The 24,251-nt window shown below is 44.0% G+C and overlaps 3 protein-coding genes across 4 annotated transcripts; 2 read left to right on the forward strand and 1 right to left on the reverse strand.

Annotated features, from left to right (window-relative positions):
- The first annotated feature begins 1,116 nt into the window (after window positions 1-1,116).
- On the forward strand, window positions 1,117-5,724 carry LOC134059428 (neurofilament medium polypeptide-like). The gene is made up of 4 exons (XM_062515821.1): window positions 1,117-1,993; window positions 2,958-3,157; window positions 3,638-3,762; window positions 4,009-5,724. The coding sequence occupies exons 1-4, from the start codon at window positions 1,210-1,212 to the stop codon at window positions 5,171-5,173; spliced, it is 2,274 nt and encodes a 757-aa protein (XP_062371805.1). The 5' UTR covers window positions 1,117-1,209; the 3' UTR covers window positions 5,174-5,724.
- Window positions 5,725-7,093: 1,369 nt separating this feature from the next.
- thoc5 (THO complex 5) lies at window positions 7,094-18,025 on the reverse strand. The gene is made up of 20 exons (XM_062515825.1): window positions 17,890-18,025; window positions 17,421-17,546; window positions 17,001-17,144; window positions 16,805-16,918; window positions 16,335-16,432; window positions 15,956-16,102; window positions 15,538-15,652; window positions 15,112-15,244; window positions 14,871-14,948; window positions 14,702-14,742; window positions 13,409-13,508; window positions 12,893-13,001; window positions 12,623-12,724; window positions 12,204-12,300; window positions 11,575-11,686; window positions 9,385-9,488; window positions 9,017-9,104; window positions 8,421-8,536; window positions 7,601-7,794; window positions 7,094-7,307 (listed from the first exon to the last, which is right to left on the reverse strand). Exons 2-20 carry the CDS (start codon window positions 17,514-17,516, stop codon window positions 7,244-7,246), a joined length of 2,052 nt encoding a protein of 683 aa, XP_062371809.1. The 5' UTR covers window positions 17,517-17,546; window positions 17,890-18,025; the 3' UTR covers window positions 7,094-7,243.
- A 282-nt stretch (window positions 18,026-18,307) lies between these two features.
- Window positions 18,308-23,483, forward strand: zgc:158398 (uncharacterized protein LOC568894 homolog). Of its 2 annotated transcripts, none has more exons than XM_062516349.1 (7): window positions 18,308-18,479; window positions 19,049-19,210; window positions 19,456-19,684; window positions 20,089-20,227; window positions 20,994-21,153; window positions 21,829-21,969; window positions 22,248-23,483. In XM_062516349.1, the coding sequence occupies exons 1-7, from the start codon at window positions 18,477-18,479 to the stop codon at window positions 22,254-22,256; spliced, it is 843 nt and encodes a 280-aa protein (XP_062372333.1). In that variant the 5' UTR covers window positions 18,308-18,476; the 3' UTR covers window positions 22,257-23,483. The 2 variants fall into 2 exon arrangements, with proteins under 2 accessions (XP_062372333.1, XP_062372332.1); XM_062516348.1 differs by having other exon boundaries at window positions 22,276-23,483.
- The last annotated feature ends 768 nt before the right edge of the window (window positions 23,484-24,251 follow it).

Raw genomic sequence — 24,251 nt, forward strand, 5'->3', positions numbered from 1 at the left:
CTCTCTTCCTCCTCCCATCTTCTCTCCTCATCACTTGTTCATTTTCAGCGAGAGTGGCTCCCTGTGTGTCATTTAGTCAATGCTTGTCCTCAATCACCCTTAAAGGAGTAGTTCACCTACAAATTCAAATGAATACTATGCTTCACTTAACAATGAATATATAAAGGCGCTATAGGTCCCCCCCTATAGAGCACCCCCCCCCCCTCCACCACCCTCTCATTAAGACTACTCATATCATAAAACGTGTTAGGCCAAAGACTAGGAAGGAAATACACTTAAAAGTTTCATAGTAAATATCCAAAAGTTTAATCATACAGCTAGGTAGACTCCAGAAGTATCACTTAACTTTGTTTTTAACCACCTCTTCAGCATCCCTATAGAAATAAGATTGAGTGTGCCAAAGTCAGCAACCGACAGAGTTCCCGTATTTGATTGTTTTTAAATGCCTATTTTACGCTAATATCTTTGCCATAAATCAAAGGCTGGCAAAACATTTACTGCTGAGAGCAACGTTGCTTGGACAGAGATCCGTCCGAATCCGTGCCCCAAGCCCATGGGAAGTACTCCAAAATCCCCACCTACGCCCTCTCTATTCCCCATTAAAACTCAATAAAGACTGAGGATGGCATAAGCAGGCCAAGTCATCAGTTATCAGCAACTGATTAATTATTCATTCTGATTAATGATAATGACTGTAATTATAGCCATGTCAGAATATGTCAAGTAAGGCCTAGAAGAAATAGGCAGACTGGTCAGACAGCCTTCGGGAGTGTCAAATTATAATGGCGACTGTTAATGTGATTGACAAAGGTTGAGGCATTTGGTTACTGACTTAAAATTCCCTCAATGATTATAGCCCAGCCTAGGTTATAGTTCAAATAATTCTTAAGTTGTTTTCACATGCAGCCCATGCACGTTCCCTCTTGACTTTGGGAACAGGGCTACTGCACACAATTCCAGCACTTGAATGATTTAGCAGTTGTTTTGTAAGAAATATAAAGATGATGTAATGGTGGTTAACGGGGGCATCGCTTTGGTTTATTTAGGAACCGGCGTCACTTGGGGGTAGTGAGGCGCACCTATGACTTTAAGAAGAGTTCATTGTGGCGCGCTGGATGATGCTGAGTCGCAAGCTTTATTTTCCTCTCGCTATATAAAAGCTGATGCTGTGTGGAGTGCCGCAGTGCTACTGATTGTGGTCGGAGAAACATGAGTTATATTATGGATAACCTATACGGGCCCGGTTATTACCGTAAGGGCCAAATAACTATGCGGACAAGGACAACTCCAGTGTCAAGTGGTTTCCACTCTGCGGGTCTGTCTCGCAGCTCGGTCTCCTCCGGTTACCGACGCACAGGTGGGCTTTCTGCTGACAGCTTGGAGCCCTTCAACGGAGAGCCAAGGTCCCGCAGCGAGAAAGAGATCCTTCAAGCTCTTAATGACCGGTTTGCCGTCTACATAGAGAAGGTGCGACACCTTGAGCTGCAGAATAAACACCTGGAAGCGGAGGCAACTGCGCTGCGACAAAGTCAAGCCGGGCGCTCATCCGTCGGCGAGCATTATGATCGTGAGCTCGGGGAACTGCGGGACACAATCGCTCAACTCACCCAGGAGAAGGCTCAGTTTTTCTTCGAACAACAGCACATTGACGAGGACCTACAGCACATGAGGGCAAGGCTTGAAGATGAGATGCGAGGACGCGAAGAACTTGAGGCAGCCATCCGTGCCGTGACCAAGTATATCGATGAGTCCGAACTTGCGCGTCTGGAGCTCGACAAAAAGATGCAGTCCCTGCAGGACGAGTTGGCCTTCCAGAAGAAGAATCACGAAGACGAGGTGAACGACCTGCTCACGCAGATCCAGGGTTCGCAAGTGACCGTCGAGTCCCGGCATCAGCTGAAGGCTGACTTGACCAGTGCCCTCCGTGAAATCCGCGCGCAACTGGATGCTAATGCGTCCATGAATTCAGCTCAGGCGGAGGAATGGTTCAGAGGTGAGGCGGGTTTACAAGATGAGAACTATAAGAAAAGTTGTTTTTAAAAGAGCACAATTAGCCTACACATACTAGTGTGACACTTTAAACTTTAAATGGCCGTCCTCGTCATATGCATAATTTGCCATGGAGAGTCTCTCTCCAAGGTTCTGAAATACCAGTTCAGACAGAATGAGAGTTTTTGTTCACTGCAAGGCGTTGCCACCATGCGAAACAATGGTTTAATTAAACATTTGGGGTAGCACAGGCTCCCTGTATTACCTGGGTCTACCTCATGTTGTCTATCTTGCCATAGTAACGTAACGTGAGTCAGCTTTTCTGCCGCAGACTAATACCTCGACAGTCTGCTATGATAATTACATGTGCAGATGACCCCTTTTGATGAAACGAAAAGCCGTATTTGCCATTTTATAAAACACTGTGCAAAGGCAAATGACTTATTTGGCTGTATATATTTCATAATGTGGTTTTATTCATGTATCTAATCATTTACCTGTCCCAGCTCTCCGCTGTCGGCGTCACGCCAGGGGGAGCCGTGCACAATTGAAAACTGCAGGCTCAGCGCAGGCAGGGTAAACTGAGGACAGCAGGGAGAAAGGGGGGGACTGAGGACAAGCTGAGATGCTAGTAAATAAAAGTGGCCTGTGTTTACAGTTCGAGTAAATATTGTATTGCGTAAATATATTATAGCTTATGGCTTATAGCGTTGGATTTTTGTCAAGCACCTCACTCGCCAACTTATATATTGCGTAATTATAAACTGACGTTGGTCGTGCCGCCGTAAAAGTAGGGTATGATTGACATGGATTGCTACCCATTACTTCATTTTAAAGAAATGAGGCATAGGAGCTCCGTAGAAAACGAGTGGGCATGTCTTGGCTCGTCTCCAGCAGGCCAAATGAAATTGTTGGCAACGACAATGTCCGCAGTGGTGGCATGACTTGGGGGTGTGTATTGTTCGCAGTTCGAATGGAGAAATTGTCCGACGCGGCCCAGTTCAACGACGACGCTATCCGCGCAGCCCAGGATGAGATGTCCGAGTACCGCAGGCAGCTGCAGAGCCGCATCGTGGAGCTGGAGACCCTGAAGGGCACTAGGGACTCGCTGGAGAGGCAGTGCTGCGAGACTGAAGACCGTCACCAAGGAGACATGGCATCTCTCCAGGCAGGCCATAGGCTTAACCTCTTAATTATACAAATGCACACGCTTTAAAAAAAGTGTTCTTGAGGTGCTATATAGAACCATGCAGGCTTGCAAGAACCATTTAAGGGTGCCATATACTGTATGAAGCATGCAACAGAACCATTTTTGGTTCTCTACAGCATATTTTAGTGCATTATTTCATTTACTCTGCTCTATTGACCAGTATTGTTTACCTTACAAATAATAACAAACATATGACTATAAAACTTGACATGCATTAATTACAACATAAGTTCTGATGCGTTTGCACCACACAGCGGTGTAGACCAAAATAGTCTACCTATAATAGGTCTTTTCAAACAGTTTAGCTGCTGGAAACATTAAATGCATTAACTCATATGTAATACATTGACTTCAAAATAAGAGAAAACCACCCATGCCACTCAGCCTTCCCCTGGAGATCTGATGGTGAGATGTGCTTGTGTGTTCTTACCCTTTTAGGATACCCTTCATCATCTGGACAGTGAGCTGAGGGGCACAAAAATGGAAATGGCTAGTCAGCTCAGGGAATACCAGGACCTGCTGAATGTGAAGATGGCATTAGATATCGAAATCGCTGCTTATAGGTGGGTAGACATTTTTTTGCACTTGCAGTGGAAATATATCATCTTTCTTTCTTAACAAAAAAGGGATTGTTTTCATTTTACACTTTGCAGAGTATAGACTTGATTCGGCCCACAATGGCCTGAACATCCGTAGAGGAAACTTGTTTATCTTCCTGTCTGTTGCCATAACCCAGCAGGAGTCTACTTTCACTAGCAGTGACTAGTGTAACGTTTTGAGAACATTTGTGTGTTCTGTGTCTCCTACAGGAAGTTGCTGGAAGGAGAGGAGACCCGTTATGTGTCAGGTCTGAGTTCATACTCCTACCTGGAGGGGAAGATCACCTCTCACATAAAAGAGGAGACGGAGGAGGCAGAGGAGGAGGGAGAGGATGAGGGAGAAGGAGGAGAAGAAGGAGGAAAAGAAGAAGGAGGTGAGGAAGAGGGGGAAAAGGAAGAAGAGGAAGGAGAAGAGGCCGCTGAGGATGTAGAGGGGGAGGCCAAATCGGATGAAGAGAAGGGAGGAGAGGAGGAGAAAGAGGAGGGCGAGGGGGAGGAGGAAGAGGAAGGGAAGGAGGAAGAGGGAGGTGAGGAGGAAGAGGCGGCCGCAGAGGAGGGAGAAGATTCAAAGTCTCCCACCGATGAAAAATCTGAGGAGAAGGATTCAACTTCACCGCCTTCCAAATCTCCTCAAGCTAAGACCCCAGCTTCCAAGTCACCGGCTGCCAAGTCACCGGCTTCCAAGTCACCTGAGAGCAAGTCTCCCAAAACAAAGTCACCCGCTACAAAATCTCCGGAATCCAAGTCTCCTAAGACCAAATCCCCTGTATCCAAGTCACCGCCCACCAAATCACCACCTAAAACACCTCAGCCCAAGTCTCCACCAAAATCACCTGCACCGGAGAAGGCCAAGTCACCTACGAAGGCTGCCGGGTCGAAAACCGCGGGAAAGAAAGAGTCCAAGTCCCCTGCGGAGGAAAAGAGCAAGAGCACACCAGAGCCAGAAGACAAGAAAGCTCCTAAGCCCAAAGACAAGGAAGAGCAGGCTGAAGCCGAGGACAAAGACCAGGCAGAGGAGGACGCAAAGGAGGAGGTAGAGAAGGACGCGACCTCCAAGGCAGGTGACAAAAAGGACGAGCCCAAGGCTCCTTCAAAGGACACATCACCAGCTAAGAAAGAGGAAGAGAAGCCAGCTGCTCCAAAGGACGAGAAGCCCAAGGAGGAGACCAAGCCTGCTGCCAAACCGGCACCGGAGAAGAAATCTCCAGAGAAAGCCGATCCCAAGAAGGAAGACAAAAAGGCGGACGAAGCGGAGGCCAAAGACACTCCCGCAGCTGCCACAAAAGAGGCGGCAAAAACCGCCGAGAAAGCCGAGAAGTCTTCAGCCACCGAAGCAAAGGAGGCAAAGGGCACCGACGAGAAGCCCAAGAAGTAAACGATCCAAGTCCACAAGGAGTACAAAAGGGGGAGGAAGGGAGAGAAAGAAAACACCAAAGAGCCTTGAGCCACAAGGGTGTCACAAACTTCCGGTGAAAAGGACAAGCAATAGTTTCATAAAGCAAGGAATGATAGCTTCAATGTATGATTGTAGTCAATGCAGAATGCTCTTAAAAAATCAGTCAACTTGCTGGCTGTTCTATCAAGTGCATTAAAATGTCCAATTTGCTGGGAACATCCATGTCAAGAAAAAATACTGAACGCACCACCCCTGATAGCACTATTACCCTGTACAAGCTGGTCAGGATTCCTCTAAGAATGTGATATGTTAAAAAAAATATATTTGTTGATATGCAGAAGTATATTTACTAATGAATAAATGAGTCTATTTACTGATATTACAAAGCAAGGCGAGGCAAAAGTAATGTTTATCATGCACTTTACACTGAACCATGAATGCAGTGATACTCCACAACTTGAATGCAATATAATGCTGGGTGCTTTCACAGAAAAAGTGATCCATTAATAAAGGCTGGGCCAGACAAACATCACTTTCTGATGTCAGTGTGTCTCATTTTCTGATCAAGGCCGCAGTCATTGATCAAAGGCAGCTGTTGTTGTTGGCAGAACATATCAGCATGATTAAGTTGTGGGCCATGAATCAAAAACTGTGTGTGTGTTTGGTGTGTGTTCAGAGGGAGGGAGGAAGGGAGGGAGGGAGCTTACACCCTTTTAGAGGCTGGATGGGGTAGGCTGGGCTGTTTAAAGACTACTGCAATGCGGCTGAGGAGCAGAGCACTCGCCTGTTCCAAAAAAAAAATAGCTTAGAGGCCTCCCAAATCAGCCCTCATGCATAATGCAGGAGGCACAGCTACAGAATCAGCGTGCCTGCGCGCACGCACGCTTCCACACATGCACGCTTCCACACACACGCACGCACACACACTTGCAGAGGCGCGCTGTCTCCTCCCGAGTTCTCCTTGATGTGCCTCTGTCAGGAGACTCGTCTAAATAAATGTAAAAGATCTACTCATCCCCCCCGAGTGCTAAAAGAAACGTCACTTGCTCAAAGCTGACGCAAATGTGCTTTCATTACATCATATTGCAGTGAGGAGACAACTTGAGACAACTTAAAACATTTATTTCTGAGGAATTTCCAACACAAAAGGGATGCTTGTGGTGCTGAAGTCAATAAACTAAACTGCACATTCAGTATTCTATGTGGTTCGATCTGCACAGCTGAACCAACCCAGATCTTACAGCCCTGACCATTTTAATCTAACTATATTTATGCATCCTTATTCATTCCTGAATTGTTTGTTTTAGGAGTATGTGTTTTTTTCCCCCACTCAATGCCCACAGATTTGTCTCCTGCTTGGCCCAGATCAAAGCTTATTTTCACACTCTAAATTTAACCTCAGTCTGTTATAAACAAAACAAAAAAAAGTGTTCAGGCTATCATTTACTTATGAAAACAACTGTATTAAACCATCTTGACTCTTCATGATGCAAATAGTGTAATGGGGGAAGGAATATGTCTATACATTTTCTTGAGGCGACAAATCCAGTGAGTTCTTTTCTACGGAAACATAGTGGAAGCACCGTGAAATTGTAAACCAGAGGATTAACGGGATGAACCGCTCTGCCCCGGATAGCGGAGAGCCGAAAGCACGACATATCGGTTTGGTTTCAAGTCTGTAGCCTGAAGGTTAACAACATGAGCATCAGTATTCCCCTGTGCTGTCTGGAAGTGACTCGGCAGAAATGACGAAAGCCCGCTCGGGCCAGTCACACACCAATCAGATCGAGCTGCGCGTTCTATTTATAAACGTCAGACTGAGCGAAACAGGGGAGACAGACAGGCAACAGGAAAGACAAAGAGACAGCGACAACAGGAACTGGCACACAACTCAAACGCTTTACAAAAAAAACTGAAGAACATTTATTTGCTTTGTTTTTTTTCTTTTTCTATTTAGCTCTAACCAACATTAAAAGTCGTGTAAAAATAGGTCACTGGAAAGGAACGGATTTGTTGGGACCCAGCTTCGTCAGGAGAGAGTGACTGGGATCAGCGATGGCTGAAGAAACCCTGTGGATGGTTGTACTTGAAGGGTTTCAGACGATTTGGACCCCTGTAAACAAAAAAAAGAGGGGATCATTCAATAATGTTGTTTGTAATATAAATATATTAGATTCACATAAAAGTGCACTGCACTTACACATAGCCTTCACAGTCACTGAAAGACTGATAACCACTTGAAGATGTGTTTGTGTATGTTCAGGTATTTTCTTTTTTTATGTTAACGTCTGTGTCACATGTTCTTTTGTTGCTGTCGGTCATTTGATTGTTGCTTGTATGAACTCCGGGCATTGCTGTAAAATCAACTTATATTAATTATTAATGCTCAGTCAACGATGATGTTACCTGGCCGTGCGTAAGCACATCTTCTCCCTGGGGAACTCTCTCGGTCCTTCCATCCCATCGCACACCTGGCTCTCCGTCTCCAGGTACACGTCCAGACACACGTTCAGGCGCTGGAGCTGATTGGTCAGTAGCTGGTGGCCAGGACGGGGTCCCTGAAGCTCTGCCCTGAAGACGTTGACCTCACTCTCCATGGCCTGGACGTGGTGAGAAGCAGTTTAGGCTTTGTGAGGTGAACCTCTTTGTGAGGGTCAGGGACCAATTTTCTTAACGCGTACAAGATGTATAAGGCCTTTGAAAATGCCCTTCTCAATCAAAGCAATACACTTCAATACAAATGCATCTCAAAACATTGTCAAATATCATAGCTGATTACACATAAAGTGAAATATTGCAAGCCTTTTTTTTAATTCAACTAGATTATTCCAATATTGTTTGACTGATTGAATCCAGTATCTCAATAAAGAATTTATAATACAGAAGTGCCAACCTGAGACTACTCTAATCAGCTAAGTCAAAATATTGGCAATGGTTCCCTGAACATTTAATCAGTCTGGCCAGGGCAATAGACCTTTTCACTATATTGTAATATGTTGATATGCAACTGTATAATGATATATTTTCAAAGCTTAATCAGCCTGGCCCACGCCTGAAATCGCCTGTGAACTTTAACCCCTGGGAGCAAACTGGTTTAAGTGCCTCCTGAGATGCACATGTAGGCCTATAATGATCTATTTTCAAAGCTCAGCCTGGCCCATGCCTGAAATCGCCTGTGAACTTTAACCCCTGGGTGCAAACTGGTTTAAGGTAAGCCTTCTCTCACCCGCAGGTTGTCGTCCGTGCGTCCGGTGCGCTCGCCCTTCCACATGAGCGAGAGGGAGAACAAGGGCGTGACGTCGGGGTAGCGGGGGTTCAGCACCACGATCGCGTTCAGACGAGCTGGAGCCGTGATGGAGGGAAGAGACACAAAGAGAGAAAGGAGAGGAGTGAGAGATCAGCCTTTCCCTCCCTCCCCTTCTTTATCTTGCCCGGGTCGTTATCCGGCACGTCATGGTCAGGTTAGAAAATGAACCAATGGGCCACCGACTGTCCTTGCTTTTGGCTGATGGATGACAAATAATTGAATTTGATCGGCACAAAAAGTACGCCGGCTCACCGGGAAATTGCCCGATGTGCCAGATGGCCAGTTGAGCTCGGCCTTGCCAAGGTTGCTATTCAGCACATCACTGTCAAGTTATAATCTGAACCAATGGGCCGCTGACTGTCCTTGCTTTGGGCTGAACTGATAATAGATAATAATTCAATCTGATCGACCCAAAGGTACGCCGGCCCACTGGGAAAATGTCCGTTATGCCAGATGGCAGTCCAGCCCGGCCTGGCCTTGCTCAGTTCGTTATCCTGCAAATCACGGTGTCTCACCTGTTCCTCTTTCCACCACCGCCATGAAGAAGAGGTCAGTCTCGTGAGCCAGGCCTGCCTTCAGCACGTGCTGCGCCATTGGCATCTCCTGCAAAATGCATGCCCACAATCACACAGGCATAGAATTACATACCAACCAATAAAGCACATTGTTCTCATCTTGTTCAATCATCTATCTACTTTACATTATTTGAACTAGGTGCATGGATGAATGAGTGAGTGAGAACGTGTGTGTGTGTGTGTGTGTGTGTGTGTGTGTGTGTGTGTATGTGTGTGTGTGTGTGTGTGTATATGTAAGAAAGAGAAACAGTTAAGACAGTGACAAAGAAGAGAGTCTATGAGCAGGTCTGTTGACGGAAGTACTGTACCTCAAACTCCTGGTAGGTGATGGCACTCCAGCGAGCCAGGCGGGAGATCACTTTGGCAGGGAAGAGGTCCTGGCACTCGGCAGACACCGGCACGATACTGTGCTCTACAGCCACAAAACAACAGAGGGCAGAGAAAAGCAAAATTAGCCATTAAAACACCTCACAAACAGCATGCAGAGCAGTACACAGAAGTCTATTCTAACAGAAACCGAAAACACTGGCTCGATTGTATTACTCGTCTGGGAAGTCTGTGAAGGTTATGGCATCACACCAAATAAGAGTGCAGCCACAAGACACACAATCCATAATCTTATACACATTTTTGTTCATTCCCTCACTGAACAAAAACGTATACTAATGCAAATACAGTATGCACACAGCCCGTGCACAGTGCAAAGCCTTATGCCTTAGGCCATATCAGCCTATATGCCATATACATGCCCAAGCTTCATATTGTATACAGGACAGGTGGACCAGTGTCCCTGGTGCCGACCCCAGAGACGGCTTTTACCGGGAGAGACAGTCACTCTCTAAGAAGAAGGCTCTTCGGACTGGGGAGAAATGTACCTGCAAGAGTAGGGAAAAAGGCTCTGCCTCTCGCTCTTCCCAGAGTCCTCTCCCTGTGTCCTCTATCTGAGAATACCCTCGAGCTGTCTCTTCCCTCTTCAGCTCTGCCTCATCTCCCTGGATCGGTCTCGCTGCCCCCTGCCTGAACTACGGTCAGTGTCACTGAAAGCCTAAGCTGAGTTTTGAAACGCTCATGGACTCATCTGACTGCTTGACCATGCCCAGGAAGGCTAAAGTCTTCTACTGCCCCGTCCTGAGCCTCTGAAATCATCTACATGTACCACGCCAAAAAGTTGACACACTTTTCTCATTTCCCATCTTAAATGAAATTTCACTAATAAATAATGTCCCACTAGTTCTATTGAAATTTCACCTGGTATGTACTTGAAAATAACAGTTTTCCTTCACCAATCTGTAGCCTCCTATGGTGAGAAAAGAATGAGGCACCACAGGGTAGGCACATAAAATTCAATGACCTGAAGCGGAGGCTGGAGGCAGCTGCCACATTACGGTCACTTGCACAGCAAATCCCTGACAAATCCCCGGTTCCAGAGACTGAATGCACCATCAACCTCCAGCAGGAGCTTCACCTGATACACGAGTGCGGCTCCAAAGGGTATCAAAACATGTCATGTGCAAGGAGAGGAACATCTGTGAGGGCATGCCATGCGCCCATCAAGAGACAGGCTGTGACAGTAATGGATGCAATAAGACCCCGAAGTGCCGTTTCCACAGGAAAACAGGAGTCAGCGTTGGCTGCTTGGTCACTGCCTCTATTTTTAACTCTAGCACTTCATTGTTAGGTGTGCATTGGAAATAAAGACTGCCTGGTGTTATATTTGAATCACCCCCTATAAAACTAAGACTAGATTTACCACACTGTACCACACTGTGTACATAATATGACCTGCATATGGTGTGGCTACCTACCACACAAAGAAAATAAAGTGCCCCTTTGAAATGCCCCAACCCAAACTAGCCCCTCCCCTAACTGCTACAACTCCTTGGAAACCTCAAGTGTTATGGAAGCGTAGCCACCACAACCGCAAACCATGGTTCACTGTATTCAAACAAATTAACACACTACATTTGTGGTCTGCTAATGGAGCCGGACCGTCAGAGTGAAGCGTTATGCAAACCCCGTCGGCAGATACTCCGTACACAATGCAAATCATGTCCAAGGCCATCAACCACGCAATGCACACCGTCACACACCGCCAACATTGTGTCAATCTGTGTAATGTGCACTGACTCACTGACAGAGAAAAAGACTACAATCGTATTGGCCTTATCAGTCTAGTGTGCGTGAACATTCGTGTGTGTGTGTGTGTGTGTGTGCGCGTGTGTGTGTGTGAGTCTGTGTGAACACGCCTTTGAGTGTGGGTGCTGTTGTGTATGTGTCTGTGCGAACACTGGTCCGTGTGTGTGTGCGTGTGTGTGTGTGTGTATGCTGCTGGTGTGTGTGTGTGTGTGTGTGTGTGTGTACACGCTGGTGTGTGTGTGTGTGTGTGTGTGTGTGTGTGTGTACGCTGGTGTGTGTGTGTGTGTGTGTGTGTGTGTGTGTACGCTTGTGTATGTGTGTGTACGCTGGTGTGTGTATGTGTGTGTGTGTGTGTGTCTTACCCAGTGAGATGAACTGCTTGTGCAGGGCCAGGCGGGCCTGCAGGCGGCTCCGGAGCAGCTTCATGGTGTGCTCCATGTGACTGGCGCTCAGCTTGCTCCCCGCCCCCACGCTCTGTGAGGACAAACCACACCGCACATCGCACATCACACCTCCGTGGGCACGCCGCAGCCAATTAGCACCCACACACCGCATCCACACAGCCCCCACAGCCGTTATGGAACTGCTCCCAAAACTTTCTAACGACTAACAGTGCCTCATTGACAGAAGGGAACGTGAAGACAAGTTTGTGCTCGACGTGTTTTAAGACCCCACCGTCGACTCCAAGGCAGTAGGTGCCTCTCATGCAGCGTTTATACGTCCTCCCTCGCTCCTCACTGATCTACATAAAGAATGATGGGGGGGAAACAATGGGATAGTCTATCCAGTGTTAGTTATAGATCAGTGGGAACGCCCCTTGAGGAGCGAGCATCGAGGATCGAGGAGGCATGTTGAGAGGCACCCAGTGAGTCAACTTCAAGGCACCTAACCCTAGTCCCGCCCATGCAGCGCTGCCTGGAAGACAACGTTGGGGGCTTAAAACACCAAAAGGACAAGCTGACAGCCGTACGACGACATCAGGGACACGTACCTCAGGGTTGTCGCTGGGAAACTGAAGTCCACCCAAACTCTGCACCCACAGGTAGGGGTGCCCTAAATCTCCCACGTAATCTCCAAAGGTGACGATCCTGAAAAGATATTGACCAAGACCTGTGGTTACTCTGTGACCCTTACATTTCCAGCTTCTTCCTTTTTTAATTTTCTTTTTTTCTTAAGACCGCTTCCAGTAAAAATCAATTTTGTAAAAAAAATGTATTTGTAATAACAAACTGTTTTGTCCATTTTTAAGTGTTAAACAAACTCTGATAATACACAAAAGACAGACCAACAATCCAAACAGGGGACAGCTTCAACACCTACCAACAAAACAACCTACGGTAGAGGAATACTGCTAACTTTAGCTGACCGCTAAACCAGTAAAGTGGCATGATGAGTAGTGATATGTCTTACCCGACTTTGTCAAACTGGTAGCGATTAGACGGATTTGGAGTTTCTTTTCCCTGATCGCCGGTGTAGAGGCAGTTCAACAGTGTGCTTGCGTTCAACAACTCCCTATAAGCCAAAAAATGCCATTAGTATGTCACAGGAACGAGAATATAACACACCACACACACACACACACACACACACACACACACACACATTCTAGTGTGGGCAAAATGCATGCATGCACGGCACGCGTGCACACACACAGGAAAATAAGACCACATGTTGAATTACCCAGCACTGATCACATTGGTCAGGTGTGAGGAGGTTGACACTTTGGCCTTCACAGTCAAGATGTTGAGGTTCATCAGGTAGTAGAAGAACAGATGCAGCACACTCCCATCTGAGTGGAGGCACAAGGAGAAGGGGGCAGAGGAGAAAGGGGCATAGTTAAGCGGGAATGATGTACAGGATATAGTGAGTATTCCACAGTTCCAACAGCACAAGGCCTTCAGTGTACAAAGTGAGTCAGAAATATCTGATCGGACTCAATCTCTTCTTTAGCCAGTCCTATAACCAGTTCTTTGTTATCTTATGTATCAACTGTCCTGCCCAAACCTGACTTGCCATGTAAATAAAGTGCTTTGGGTCAACTCCTGTTGTATTTAAATGTGCTATATAAATAAACATGACTTGACATGACTCTGGAACCAATTATTCAGCCAGTTCTATAGCCAATGCCAGCGAGTCATGTTACAGGTGTCTGCATATCGCTACATGTCGTCTCAAACAGAAAAGATCATTCCAAACCTTTGCACTTGAGGTCTATACAGAGAGACAGAGGGTGACGCTTCAGCATCTCCTTGCGTTTATCGTCCAGCTGGCCGCCCACAGTTGGCCGACGCCGCTTCTGCAAGAAAACAAACAAACAAACAAATAAATAAATAAAATAAAAGGTGTTATATGTCATCACATATCAAGCAAATGTAATGTGAGAATTCACTGACGCCGACATCCTGTTTTCTCAGTTTTTGTTGTTGTTGTTGTTGTTGTTGTTTTTGCAACAGTAGGGAAAAATCTGACAGGCTAGGACACAGCACGTCGCACACTGTTAACATCCTGCAACTATAATATACATTTGTAGCTGTGGGAAACATTTCCTTATGACCAATTTAGAGACAATGACATGTCAAAACACATTTAAGACAATATATTTCCCATCAAAATAGCCATTACAGGGTCACAATGCAGCTTGTAATGGTTTAATCAACATGAGTCAAACTGTCGAACAATAAATGTCTAATAATTATTGACGTAGCTCTGACTGTTTCAGTCAGTTATCCTTGAGAGCACTGTTGCTAAAGCTGTTCAATAACCTTAGAATGCTGGCTCTGCCAAAGTTCTAATAACACCTCTGGCTCAACCCACTGTCATCTTCCACTGACTCAGTATGAATTTCATGTTTGTATTCATCATGTACGTACTGTATGTTGCATGTATGCCAATATGGTTATTCTGATGTGTGTGAAGTGAACTGACAAAGAAATGTATATATTATCATGGTTAACTTCACTTGTGTGCGTAAAAGTTATAATCCACAGTTTCATATATGTGTGTTCAAAGTTGTTATTCACAGAAACATAGAGGTGCCTCACAGTTAAGCTATGCACCTGCAAAGATAAGAAATTTAGGGAGGTTTCGACCGAAGGTCATGCTCACATGCTTTGCTATGCTTTTCTTTAATAAAAGAGCCTTTTTTGCGTCGGAGAGCTCAGAGACTGTTTTGGAGAGGGGAGAATCATGTACGTATGTTGCATGTATGCCAATATGGTTATCCTGATGTGTGTGAAGTGAACACGTCTCCACTCAGCTGGCCATGAGCAGATAGCATGATTGGCCGGGTTTCCCAGATTCGTTAAGAAGCTCTTAAATGCTAAGAACTTCTTAGGAGCATTCTTAGAACGTTCTTAGAGCTCTCCTAAGAAGTTCTTAGCACTTAAGAGCTTCTTAACGAATCTGGGGAACCCGGCCAGTAACAGTGCAGCTTCAGAAGCATCAGTGCACTGACAACGGCTCCTCTCTAGAGTAAACAGAGGGTCTTACTGTATTCTGCTCCTCTTCAGCATCTGAGTCACTTTCATCATCTGTAAAACAAAACAAAATAAAAGTAATGTAAGAGGACATCAGTGTAAAACAAATGAAAGTACTGTAAAGAAGACACCTGAAATAGAGACGCAAATAAAGAACAGTGGCTTCAGAATTGCAAACAGACCCTGTGAATCCTCTCTGGGCTTCGAGAGTGCTTTGGCCTCATCAACATCTCCACTGATGAAAACGGACAGGTTCTTATCTGAAACACACACACACACACACAGAAGATTAGGTTGCAGTTCAACAACTGTTATTGCAGAGAGGGTAGAAGTAATCAATAGCTTTAGCTCAAGCAAGACACACACTGCTCATTGCATCATTTCAATGAGGGCCCTTAAGTATTGACAGAGGCGAGCCCTTACCACAGGCTTGGCCATAGGCACTGGCCTGCACCAGCAGCACGTAGAGGGGCGGGGGCAGGTGCCGGGCCACGTCGGCCTGCTTCTGCACGTGCTCAAACGGCATGGACAGATACTCCTGAAGGGGAAGAGAGGCCTGGGAGGAGCAAGACAAGAGGCAGGAAATGCGTGTTAGAACTTTGAGTGCTAGCAGAGACGGTTCTAGGCAATCGTTGGTACTACTCTATGTGCTCCTAAAAGTTGGGAGGAGAACACAACATCAAGAGAACAGAACACTGTGTGTGCTCTCCTTATACACGTGCATTGGGGTGTAACAGAAAATGTAGAATTTTGAAAATCCATTTACTTCAAATCAGGCCCCATTCAGGGAAGTTGACAAATGAGGTGAGCATGTGTTTCAGGCTGTGCTTAAGCATCAGTAGGCATTACCTGCATGATGGACTGGAGTCCAGGCCGAAGGTTGCCCAGGTATTCCTTCTTCACCTCAATTCCCTTCAGGATTTTCTCCTTGCTGGCAAGAGAAGTCTTGTATTGCTCTGCCAACCTAATTTGAGCACAAAACCACTTTTTTTAACCACAATTTTTATACTATATCTTGTTATTTCAGTGCTACTGTAACCTAGGCTTCACTGAAAAGCGTGTGAAATTGCATCATCTATGACATCATTGCCATATTGGTATTCACACGTCATCTTCCTTGCATGAGAACTGTTCAACACAGTACAATAATGAAGATAAGAAACAAAACAAGACATGGTAGTGAAATTTGAAACAACACAACACATTCCACTGAAAGAATGATGTGATAGAAGCAAGGCCACAGATTAATAGATGTCTTGTGTCTCACCTCTTTCTCTGCTCCAGCTCCCAGTCCAGACGGGCCAGCGTGAGCTGATGAGGGTCATCTTTAGTGAGGTGAGGCCGGGAGATCTCAGACGGAGCTTCGTTAAAGAACTCGTCAGTGCTGACCAGCTCGATCTCCTCATGCTGGGACCTACGTGCGCACACACACACACACACACACACACACACAATCAGCTAAATCCATGGCGTTGAACTAAAAAGATAGCATTATTCACAGAAACAACACCTGAAAAAAAATATTTACTGGATTGTGCAATTTAATACTCAAATGAAACAACACATTTCTGTGTACATCCAGCACAGAACAAAACCTCTAACATTCTGATGTAAAGCAAGCATGAGGGGAAAACGGTTGCACTCACTTGAACTCAAGACACTTGCCGATCTCCTTTTGCAGGTGCATAACCTCATACAGGAGATTCTGAAGTTGCAGGTGGAGCACGTCAACCCGCTGCTTAGCCTGCATAGGGTAGCATTTAGCACAGATATTACTTTCATTTAATTGAATTGAATTTTAGCATTTAGCACAGATATTAGTGGTGAATGAGAGACTATAGGTGCTTCTAAACATGCCTCCTCAATCCTCGATCCTTGAGGGGCGTTCCCACTGATCTATAACTAACACTGGATGGACTATCCCATTGTTTTCACCCCATCATTCTTTATGTAGATCAGTGAGGATCGAGGCCCAAGGAGCGAGGGAGGACGTATAAACGCTGAATGAGAGGCACCCTAAGAGCAAGATGGGGATATGAGTGCCTCTACCCCTCCTATTGAGAACCTCTGCACCGCCACACGCCAGAGGACAATGGAGATACGAAGAGAGCCAAACCTCTTGTGTCTGATCACGACCTTTCTTGAGTCTCATGTGAGCGAGTCGATTGAGCTTCTTCAGGGTCACAAAGTGGATGCAGCACTCCCTGCGTCGTTCTTCGACCTCCACTGACTGCACAGAAAGGTGAAAGAGTTACATATAGAGCAGTCAACAGTCAGACCTGATGTGAAGAAAAGGTTGATTCAAAACATACCCCCTCTTTGGCTCCATTGACTTTGAGCTCCTGAATTTCACCCATGAGTTTGACAATGACATCACACTTGTCTTTGTATTGCTCGTAGTCTTGCTCTGGGCTCCGGTTATCGAGCACCGCCTCCTCATTGTAGACACGTATATCCTGCATAAGTACAGTTAAATTCAGATTCAGATGGATTCTTCAGTCGTAGCCAAAAGTTTTGCCAGGTACACAAATGTTGTTTTGCACACTTTGCTGCTTCAGTTTGTGGTGGTGGTGAGTCAAAACTGATATTACCAGGTGCATCAGCAATTCCTTAATCACAAATAGTGCTCATCCCTACACAGAAAATATTCACCTAAACAAATCAGACCACCAAGGGGAGAGCAAGAACAGGCACAAGATGGACCTGACCAACAATTAATAGCATTACTGCACCTGGTCTCCCTCCCCACGACCTCGTTTCATTTCAGGGGTCCCTCCCTCGCTGCGGAGCACTTTTGGTTTGCGCTTTTTCAGTACCTCAGATGCCATTGTGGGGTAATTGAGGAGTTAGTAGTAATTCTGGAAAAAAAGGAGACCGATTAACATGTATAAGCAAAGCATAGAAAGAGTGTGTGTGAATTCAAACGCGAAACTCTCAAATCAAAGTGGTACAGAATAAAATAAGACCTACCTATAATTACTGAATGTTAGCTAACTCGACGTATTAACATTAAAAGTTAGCCTTTTATCAACGCTACAACATACATCTTAGAGCACTACTAAATGCCATATGAATGCCTCGTTCGTTCACCTGTACAGCTAACTGCTCGCAAGTGATCGGCTAATGTTAATCTTACTTATGAGACACGGTTATTAGAGACTGGACGATACACTTTAAACCATAGCGAATGTTTGTACTCACTGAAAGATTGCAACCCCACAATAACGTGAACCGAAACAGTTCCTTGGTCAAATTAAGCCAAATTCTTTAATTTTCGCTCCAAGCAAGCAACAAAAAAAGTCCAAACACCTAAAATGACTGTGAATGTTCTCTTCCGGGTTATACACGGCTCTTATCTTTGTCAAAATAAAAATCGTGAAGTAGACAATGAAGTTATTCCTATTTAGACTATATTTGCATATAACCTAATTTTAGTTCCAAAATTATACAGCACTTGTCTCCATATCTTGTTTAAGAACACTTTTTTATTTTGTGTAAAAAGAAATGTGTTTCTGCGCCATGTTCTGCATCCATTTAAATGACTTTTATTGTAGTACTTTTCACGCCTTTGTGGTCTGGTCCGGAAGTTGTTGTTTTTTTCTCCTGTGGTTGAATCGTGGCTAACTTCCTCAGCCTTCAGCTAGCTCGACGACGAAGGGGAACAATCAGTTGATGTTGTTTGTGGCACTTTGCCGTGTTTAATATGTCCTCAGATAAGCTCCCATGTAAATATTTGAGCAACGATCTTTCTTTTTGTATGGATTAGCCATCTTATCCATCTTGCCCACATGGTATGTTATCAACGTGAACCGAAGCGAACTTGACAGATGTTATGTTCATTAACGTTGTGATTGTTGTATGACTGTCATGATAAGCAGATAGCTTTTTCAGCTATAGCCTACTTCTGGCAAATATTGTATACTCTATTTATATTCTGCATTGTTCTGGTGTATAACATATTTTACGGGTCGACTCTACTGTGTCACGCGTCAATTTAACCCGTAGAACACCCTTTCTACTCTAATCTCGTCCCTCTGAGATAGGGATGTTAGTTCGGCAAGCAAGTTTTGAAACACCGTAACGTTATGTGTTCAAAGTCTAACTCCTGTACCTCTTTGCTTGACGTGTTCGTTGACATTCAGGATCTCTGTGCTAGTGTTTACCATGCAGCCAACACAGTCAGTAAGTTAAACTACAACATTCAGTGTCACCTTACAGAAGCCAACTGAGGTCATGTCTGATAGGACTATTGAAACTCGCTGATCTTTAGCAGCCCGTTGAATCAAGCCTGTGTGTTTTTGATGTTGTCAATTGTAACGAGAACTGACTGTTTTGTGTACTTGTGTGTGGTCATCCAAAGAGTATGGGCAAATGGCATCCCCTCAGCAACCTGCGGAGCTACCTGGAACATCATCCCCCTGCAGTGATCTTCTTCCTGTGTATGCTCGTGCTGTCCTTAACCTTCATTGGGATTGGCTTCTACACTCAGACGCACAGAGTGAGGAACCCAGATTTGACTCCGGTGAGTTATTATCCCTACAGATCTTTGGTGTATGCTGTATGGTAAATGACATGTCATTTGATACAATATTAACAGTGGCACCTGGTTTTGATTGCTACATTCATTGAATGCATATAGACATTCCTTTGAATGTTACATGTGTGGTTGTAGTTATGGAATTTGGCAGACGCCTTTGTCCAAAGCGATATTTCTAAACATTTGGGAGGTACATGAACGTAAATCATGACAAGGAAGTATTGTTGCAGGACTGGAACGAATTTCTGGAGTCCATAGCAAGTCTGCACTACTGTCAGTCTGTGAATGGAAGCGTGGACGGAGAACTCGCCCCTGTGCCCAAGGGGAAGGGCAGTGGGGACCCAGTCGACGTTGAGCAGCGGCTGGTGATGGTGCCTTTGATGTTCCAAGGGAGCGCAGGAGGAGAAACTCCTAGTATCCTCAGTACAAGACTTTTGGGGAAACAAGTGGGTCTCAAAGGTTAGTTTTCAGGAGGGAGGGGTAGTAATAAAGGAAGCAGTGTTTTTTAATGACAACAGACATGCTTTGGGATGCGTTGTTCAATACAGTAATTTCCCGCATATAAGCCGCATTGTGTATTAGCCGCAGGACAGTGTTTTATGCAAGTTAAAAGAAACAAAACCATATTAACACCATATTAACTGTTCCTGTGTATTAACCTCATAGCTGAGGAAACTTTGCCGATGTATATCAATCAATGTATAAGCCACGGCTAATAGTCGGGAAATTATGTTTTGTACGTTTTGAATGTGAAATGTGTCCGTGCACATTCTGTGTAGACAGCCAAAATATGCCAAATGCCTTCTAACAAATACAGTATAGAGCACCTTGAACATGTGCTGTATATTTCTGTTGCATTTCAGGAGCTGCTGAAAGAGAAGTACTCAACATCAGCCTTATCCTCTATCCTCATTCACAAACCACTGATCCCAAACAGGACGGTCCAGGACCATTTACATGCCTTCAGCTGAGAGCGCCAGCCGCCATGCTGCCCAAATCCCCGTAAATATCTACACATGACCAGCATTCAAACCAGGGGAGTATTCCAAGCAAAGATTCTAGAACAGAGCTCTGTTCTAGATTCTTTGATTCCAAGTACGTGGTTTAGTGACAAGCCTGGCTCATAGTAAGTGGTAAACCTCCTAATAGATGAGCTGTATTGGCTTCATTCTCCTAACAAGACAATGCCACAGGGCTTTTGTTGTAGGAGGTTTACCACTTACTCTGAGTTCACTTACCCAGGTTTAACACTAAACCACACACTTGGAATACCCCCCAGTACTCTAGTGTAGTAATAACATTAATGGAGAACCCACAGGTACAGTAGTTAATAGGGCTGTAACTAATTATTATTTTCATATTCGATGAATCTGCCAAAAATGGTAGAAATAGTGAAAAAAATGTCCATTGTTACCCTTACCCTTTGGGCCAAGGTGTTTGTGACATTTCCCAGAGTTAAGGATTGTCTTCAAATGCCATTATGTCTTAAATTTTTGTCTACACACCAAATTTATAAAGTTTAACAAGCGACAATCAGAGAACCTTGATGTACTTTCCTTAGAAAATGATACAAACCAATGAATTAGATTATTAAAATAGTTGACGAATAATTTTGTAGTCGACAATTAATTAAACGACTAATTGTTGCAGCCCTAGTAGCTAAAGGCTTTCCATTCTGCAAGGCTGAACTAGGGATGGATGTACTACTAATAAAGTGCTGAATAAAGTAAGTTAAAATGGCTGACATATTGGAATTTTTTATTCTTAGGAGCCCACCGGATTGTCCAGTGCAACAGGGTGTAGCCATCGATCATTTTAACACAAAGGTGTTTCCGACGGACATGGAGAGCAAGAATGTCCCGTCTGCATTCCGCTGCCTCAAACTGGCGTTTTCTCCTGATGAACGGTTAACTGCCTTTCTGTCAGAGGTTTGTTTCTCACCTTAACTTCGTCATTTGCCTTTAAAAAATGTTCTCTATTGTAATTTGTGTGTATTATTACTTATTTATTACAAAAACCTCCAGCAGTGGAGAAAAACATTGGCCGGGTTTCCCAAAACCGTTAAGAAGCTCTTAAGTCCTAAGAACTTCTTAGGAGCGTTCTTAGAACATTCTTACAACGCTCCTAAGAAGTTCTTAGCACTTAAGAGCTTCTTAACAATTTTGGGAAACCCGGCCATTGACTGTTGTGTAAAGTGAGCGAATGAGCAAGTGCTGCACTGACAGCATCTGCAGATTTATGACCTGTCCAGTGAGCATCAGGATGATTGCTAATTTATAATAGATATAGTGGTAGAATTGATCGTTTTATGAACATATATTTATATACATTATATATATACTTATATTTTGGGGAGAGTGGAAAGCACACGTGAAGGGACACAAACAATCACCAAAACTTTCTGCTATGTGGGGCCACCATACCAAATTGAATGTAGATTGGTGAAGTGTTAAGTGTTCAATTTAATCAACCAGAAATGGCTGAAAAAGTAGGAAAAGAACGTTGACAATCATGCATGCAACGGTAAGAAGATAGGATAGGTAAATTTCAATGGTTGCTCCCTAGCACAATAAGGGCTAATTTGGGAAAACTTTCTTTTGCAGGAGGACAAAATCTTGGTTGGGCAACATTTGTTGTTTGTCAGTGCTGCTCTGTTGGTCATCTGTGGAGTGCTCTGCATTGGTGCAAGTCTGCCCTGCAGCCGATCAAGGCGCTACCATGGAAACGATCTTGGTGTCCATAAGGTAAGGTAGACTAAACGATACATATTGAATAGTGCCTTTTGAAATTGTTTTATTTGAATTCAAATGAATTTATACACACATGTTTAAATTTGCATGACTACCACATACTTGAGAATGCCAAGCTGTAGAAAGTTGTGTTGCAGTATGATATATAGAGATATGATAAATGATTATAACTTTATAATGATTGTAACTTGTGAATTATTATAAAATGTGTGTACCATTTCTGTGCAAGTGACTCTCATGAAAGCCCATGCATGAATATGATGTGTTCACAGGATATGTAATATGGGTTTTAATTCCCAGGAGCCACTACTGGAGTCCTGACTCCTGTCCTCAGTTTGGACACAGCATCCAAGACGGAGCTTATTCCTAAAAAAAGACAGAGAGAGAGAACGGAGAATATGGAAGAGGATGAAACGTGAGCGCAATATTCCATCTAGCAAAAGTCCAAATGTCTATTTACCATTCCATGGCGTTTTGCCAGCATGATGGACGGTGCACGAATTGGGAATGAGGGGAAGGAACTGGAAAGCTGCTTTTGGACCAAATACGGCGAATTGTGGTGGTCCAGCAATGAGGTCGTTTGGGTGTTCTGGTCTATTTCTTGTTTTGAGGAAGAGAAATCCTGTGTCACTAATATCTTCACTCATCATACAGATGTCAGTAAAAAAAAAAGGACTTTACCTGTGAAATAAGCCTCACCTGACGACAAAAATAGGAAAAGCATCTAATATACACGCAAATGTACGTGTTTAACAATGTAACGGTACGTCCATAATTACTGTTATCATGATGCTGTTTAATACGTGGTATGTGGTGTTATGTGTTTTTGTTAATCTTTTTTTTTTTTTTTTATTCTAATGTTTTGGACACAAATGCTTTTAAAACTAATTTAAAATGTTATTTTATTCAGAGTCTCAGAATTGATTTGTAACACAGCGCCATACGGTTAATGTGATGGTTAGTTTGATTAATTGTTAAATGGACCACTTCTGCTATCAAGTGATCTTATTCAGGTCACAAACCCCATTGAGTTACAGAGTCTCCACGGCTTTAAACAGTGTGGGGGCTCTGCTGGAACTGCCAAAGCAGGGATGATGACCCTACAGTGTTGTAGCTTATCCTGGTCGTGTTCTTTTGTCTTATCTGGTCTCATGAGAACTTTGTGATGCTGATTGAGTCTCCTGACCTGGGGGCGGGTGGGGTAGATAAGGCCTCAGGTTCCTAGACAGGAACATGTGGGGAAACAATCCATTCAACTAAGAATTGTCTGACTTTTGTGTGTAACTTAATTGTTTTTTGTTTGTTTGTTTGTTTTTTTTTGTTTTTTGTTCTTTTTTTTTTTACTTTACTTTAAGCTAATTCATGTGGATTTGAGAGATGAATGAGTGGTTGTTTTCCACCATCTTGGAGCACTTTGTGTCATGAACGCCACATGCGAGGCATATGGTGCTGCATTTGTTTTTGTCCCTTCATGGTGGTAAAATCATAATAAACACTGGGTTTGAGGAGCCATTGAGAGCACGACTGCTAGTTTCATCATCAGTTACACAGAGTTCTTGTAAGATACCACAGGAACACCTGTGTTCTTACCTTCTTTGACATGTGGATTTCCAAGGACTGTAACATTAGCAAAAATGAATCAGATTGGAAAAACCAAAGACATCTCCCTTTGTTTATCTGATGCAAAGTCATGAGAGGTAACTTTCTGATTAATTTGATTTAGAAAAAAGGGGTAAGTTGAGACACTTTTTAATTAAGCAATTTAGTTAAGTAATTTGATTAATTAAGTAAACCTATCCAAAGAGAGAAGATTAAAACACATATTCAGGGTTTCAGTCATTATTTGAATCCTTTGCATGACTCAAATAGGCAGGATCAGATGTCCCACAAAAAACAGTGGTGTGGCCCAACTTGCTTCACATAGGGGAGGCAAGTTGAACCATCTGAGAAAGCTTATCGTACCTAATTAATGGAAGTCACTCAATCAACCTCTGTTGTGGGGTTAAAGACACGGCCGCCAGGGGGCGACCTGGTGACTTTGCCTCACCCGCAATAATCCAGTAACTGAAGGATTCAACTCATTTGATGATGAGAGCGTTGTAGGTGAAAGTAAAACTAAAATTAGAAACAAGAACTATTCTGTTAAATTGACATTTGTCCTGGAGAATGCAAACATTTGCACTTTAAAGATATTCCAACTTCAACTGGTGTTAACGCATGCAGATGCCTAAGGTATTTTGAAGTGTAACTTTTTAAAACTTGACCAAAAGTAGTTT

Source organism: Sardina pilchardus, chromosome 16, assembly GCF_963854185.1.
Source record: "Sardina pilchardus chromosome 16, fSarPil1.1, whole genome shotgun sequence".
NCBI classification, from domain to species: Eukaryota; Metazoa; Chordata; class Actinopteri; order Clupeiformes; family Clupeidae; genus Sardina; species Sardina pilchardus.

Bases quoted from the DNA above. Each gene is read 5' to 3' on its own strand.
- LOC134059428 (XM_062515821.1), top strand. From the start codon at position 1,210: ATGAGTTATATTATGGATAACCTATACGGGCCCGGTTATTACCGTAAG. The intron at 3,158-3,637 runs GCAGGCCATAGG...TTACCCTTTTAG, and splicing joins GAGACATGGCATCTCTCCAG to GATACCCTTCATCATCTGGA. The intron at 3,763-4,008 runs GTGGGTAGACAT...TGTCTCCTACAG, and splicing joins ATCGAAATCGCTGCTTATAG to GAAGTTGCTGGAAGGAGAGG.
- zgc:158398 (XM_062516348.1), top strand. The intron at 19,685-20,088 runs GTTAGTTTTCAG...GTTGCATTTCAG, and splicing joins GAAACAAGTGGGTCTCAAAG to GAGCTGCTGAAAGAGAAGTA. The intron at 21,154-21,828 runs GTTTGTTTCTCA...TTTCTTTTGCAG, and splicing joins TAACTGCCTTTCTGTCAGAG to GAGGACAAAATCTTGGTTGG.
- thoc5 (XM_062515825.1), bottom strand. From the start codon at position 17,516: ATGGCATCTGAGGTACTGAAAAAGCGCAAACCAAAAGTGCTCCGCAGC. The intron at 14,949-15,111 runs GTAAGGGCTCGC...TGTGTGTTTCAG, and splicing joins TGCCTATGGCCAAGCCTGTG to ATAAGAACCTGTCCGTTTTC. The intron at 9,105-9,384 runs GTACAGTACTTC...TGCATTTTGCAG, and splicing joins TCACCTACCAGGAGTTTGAG to GAGATGCCAATGGCGCAGCA.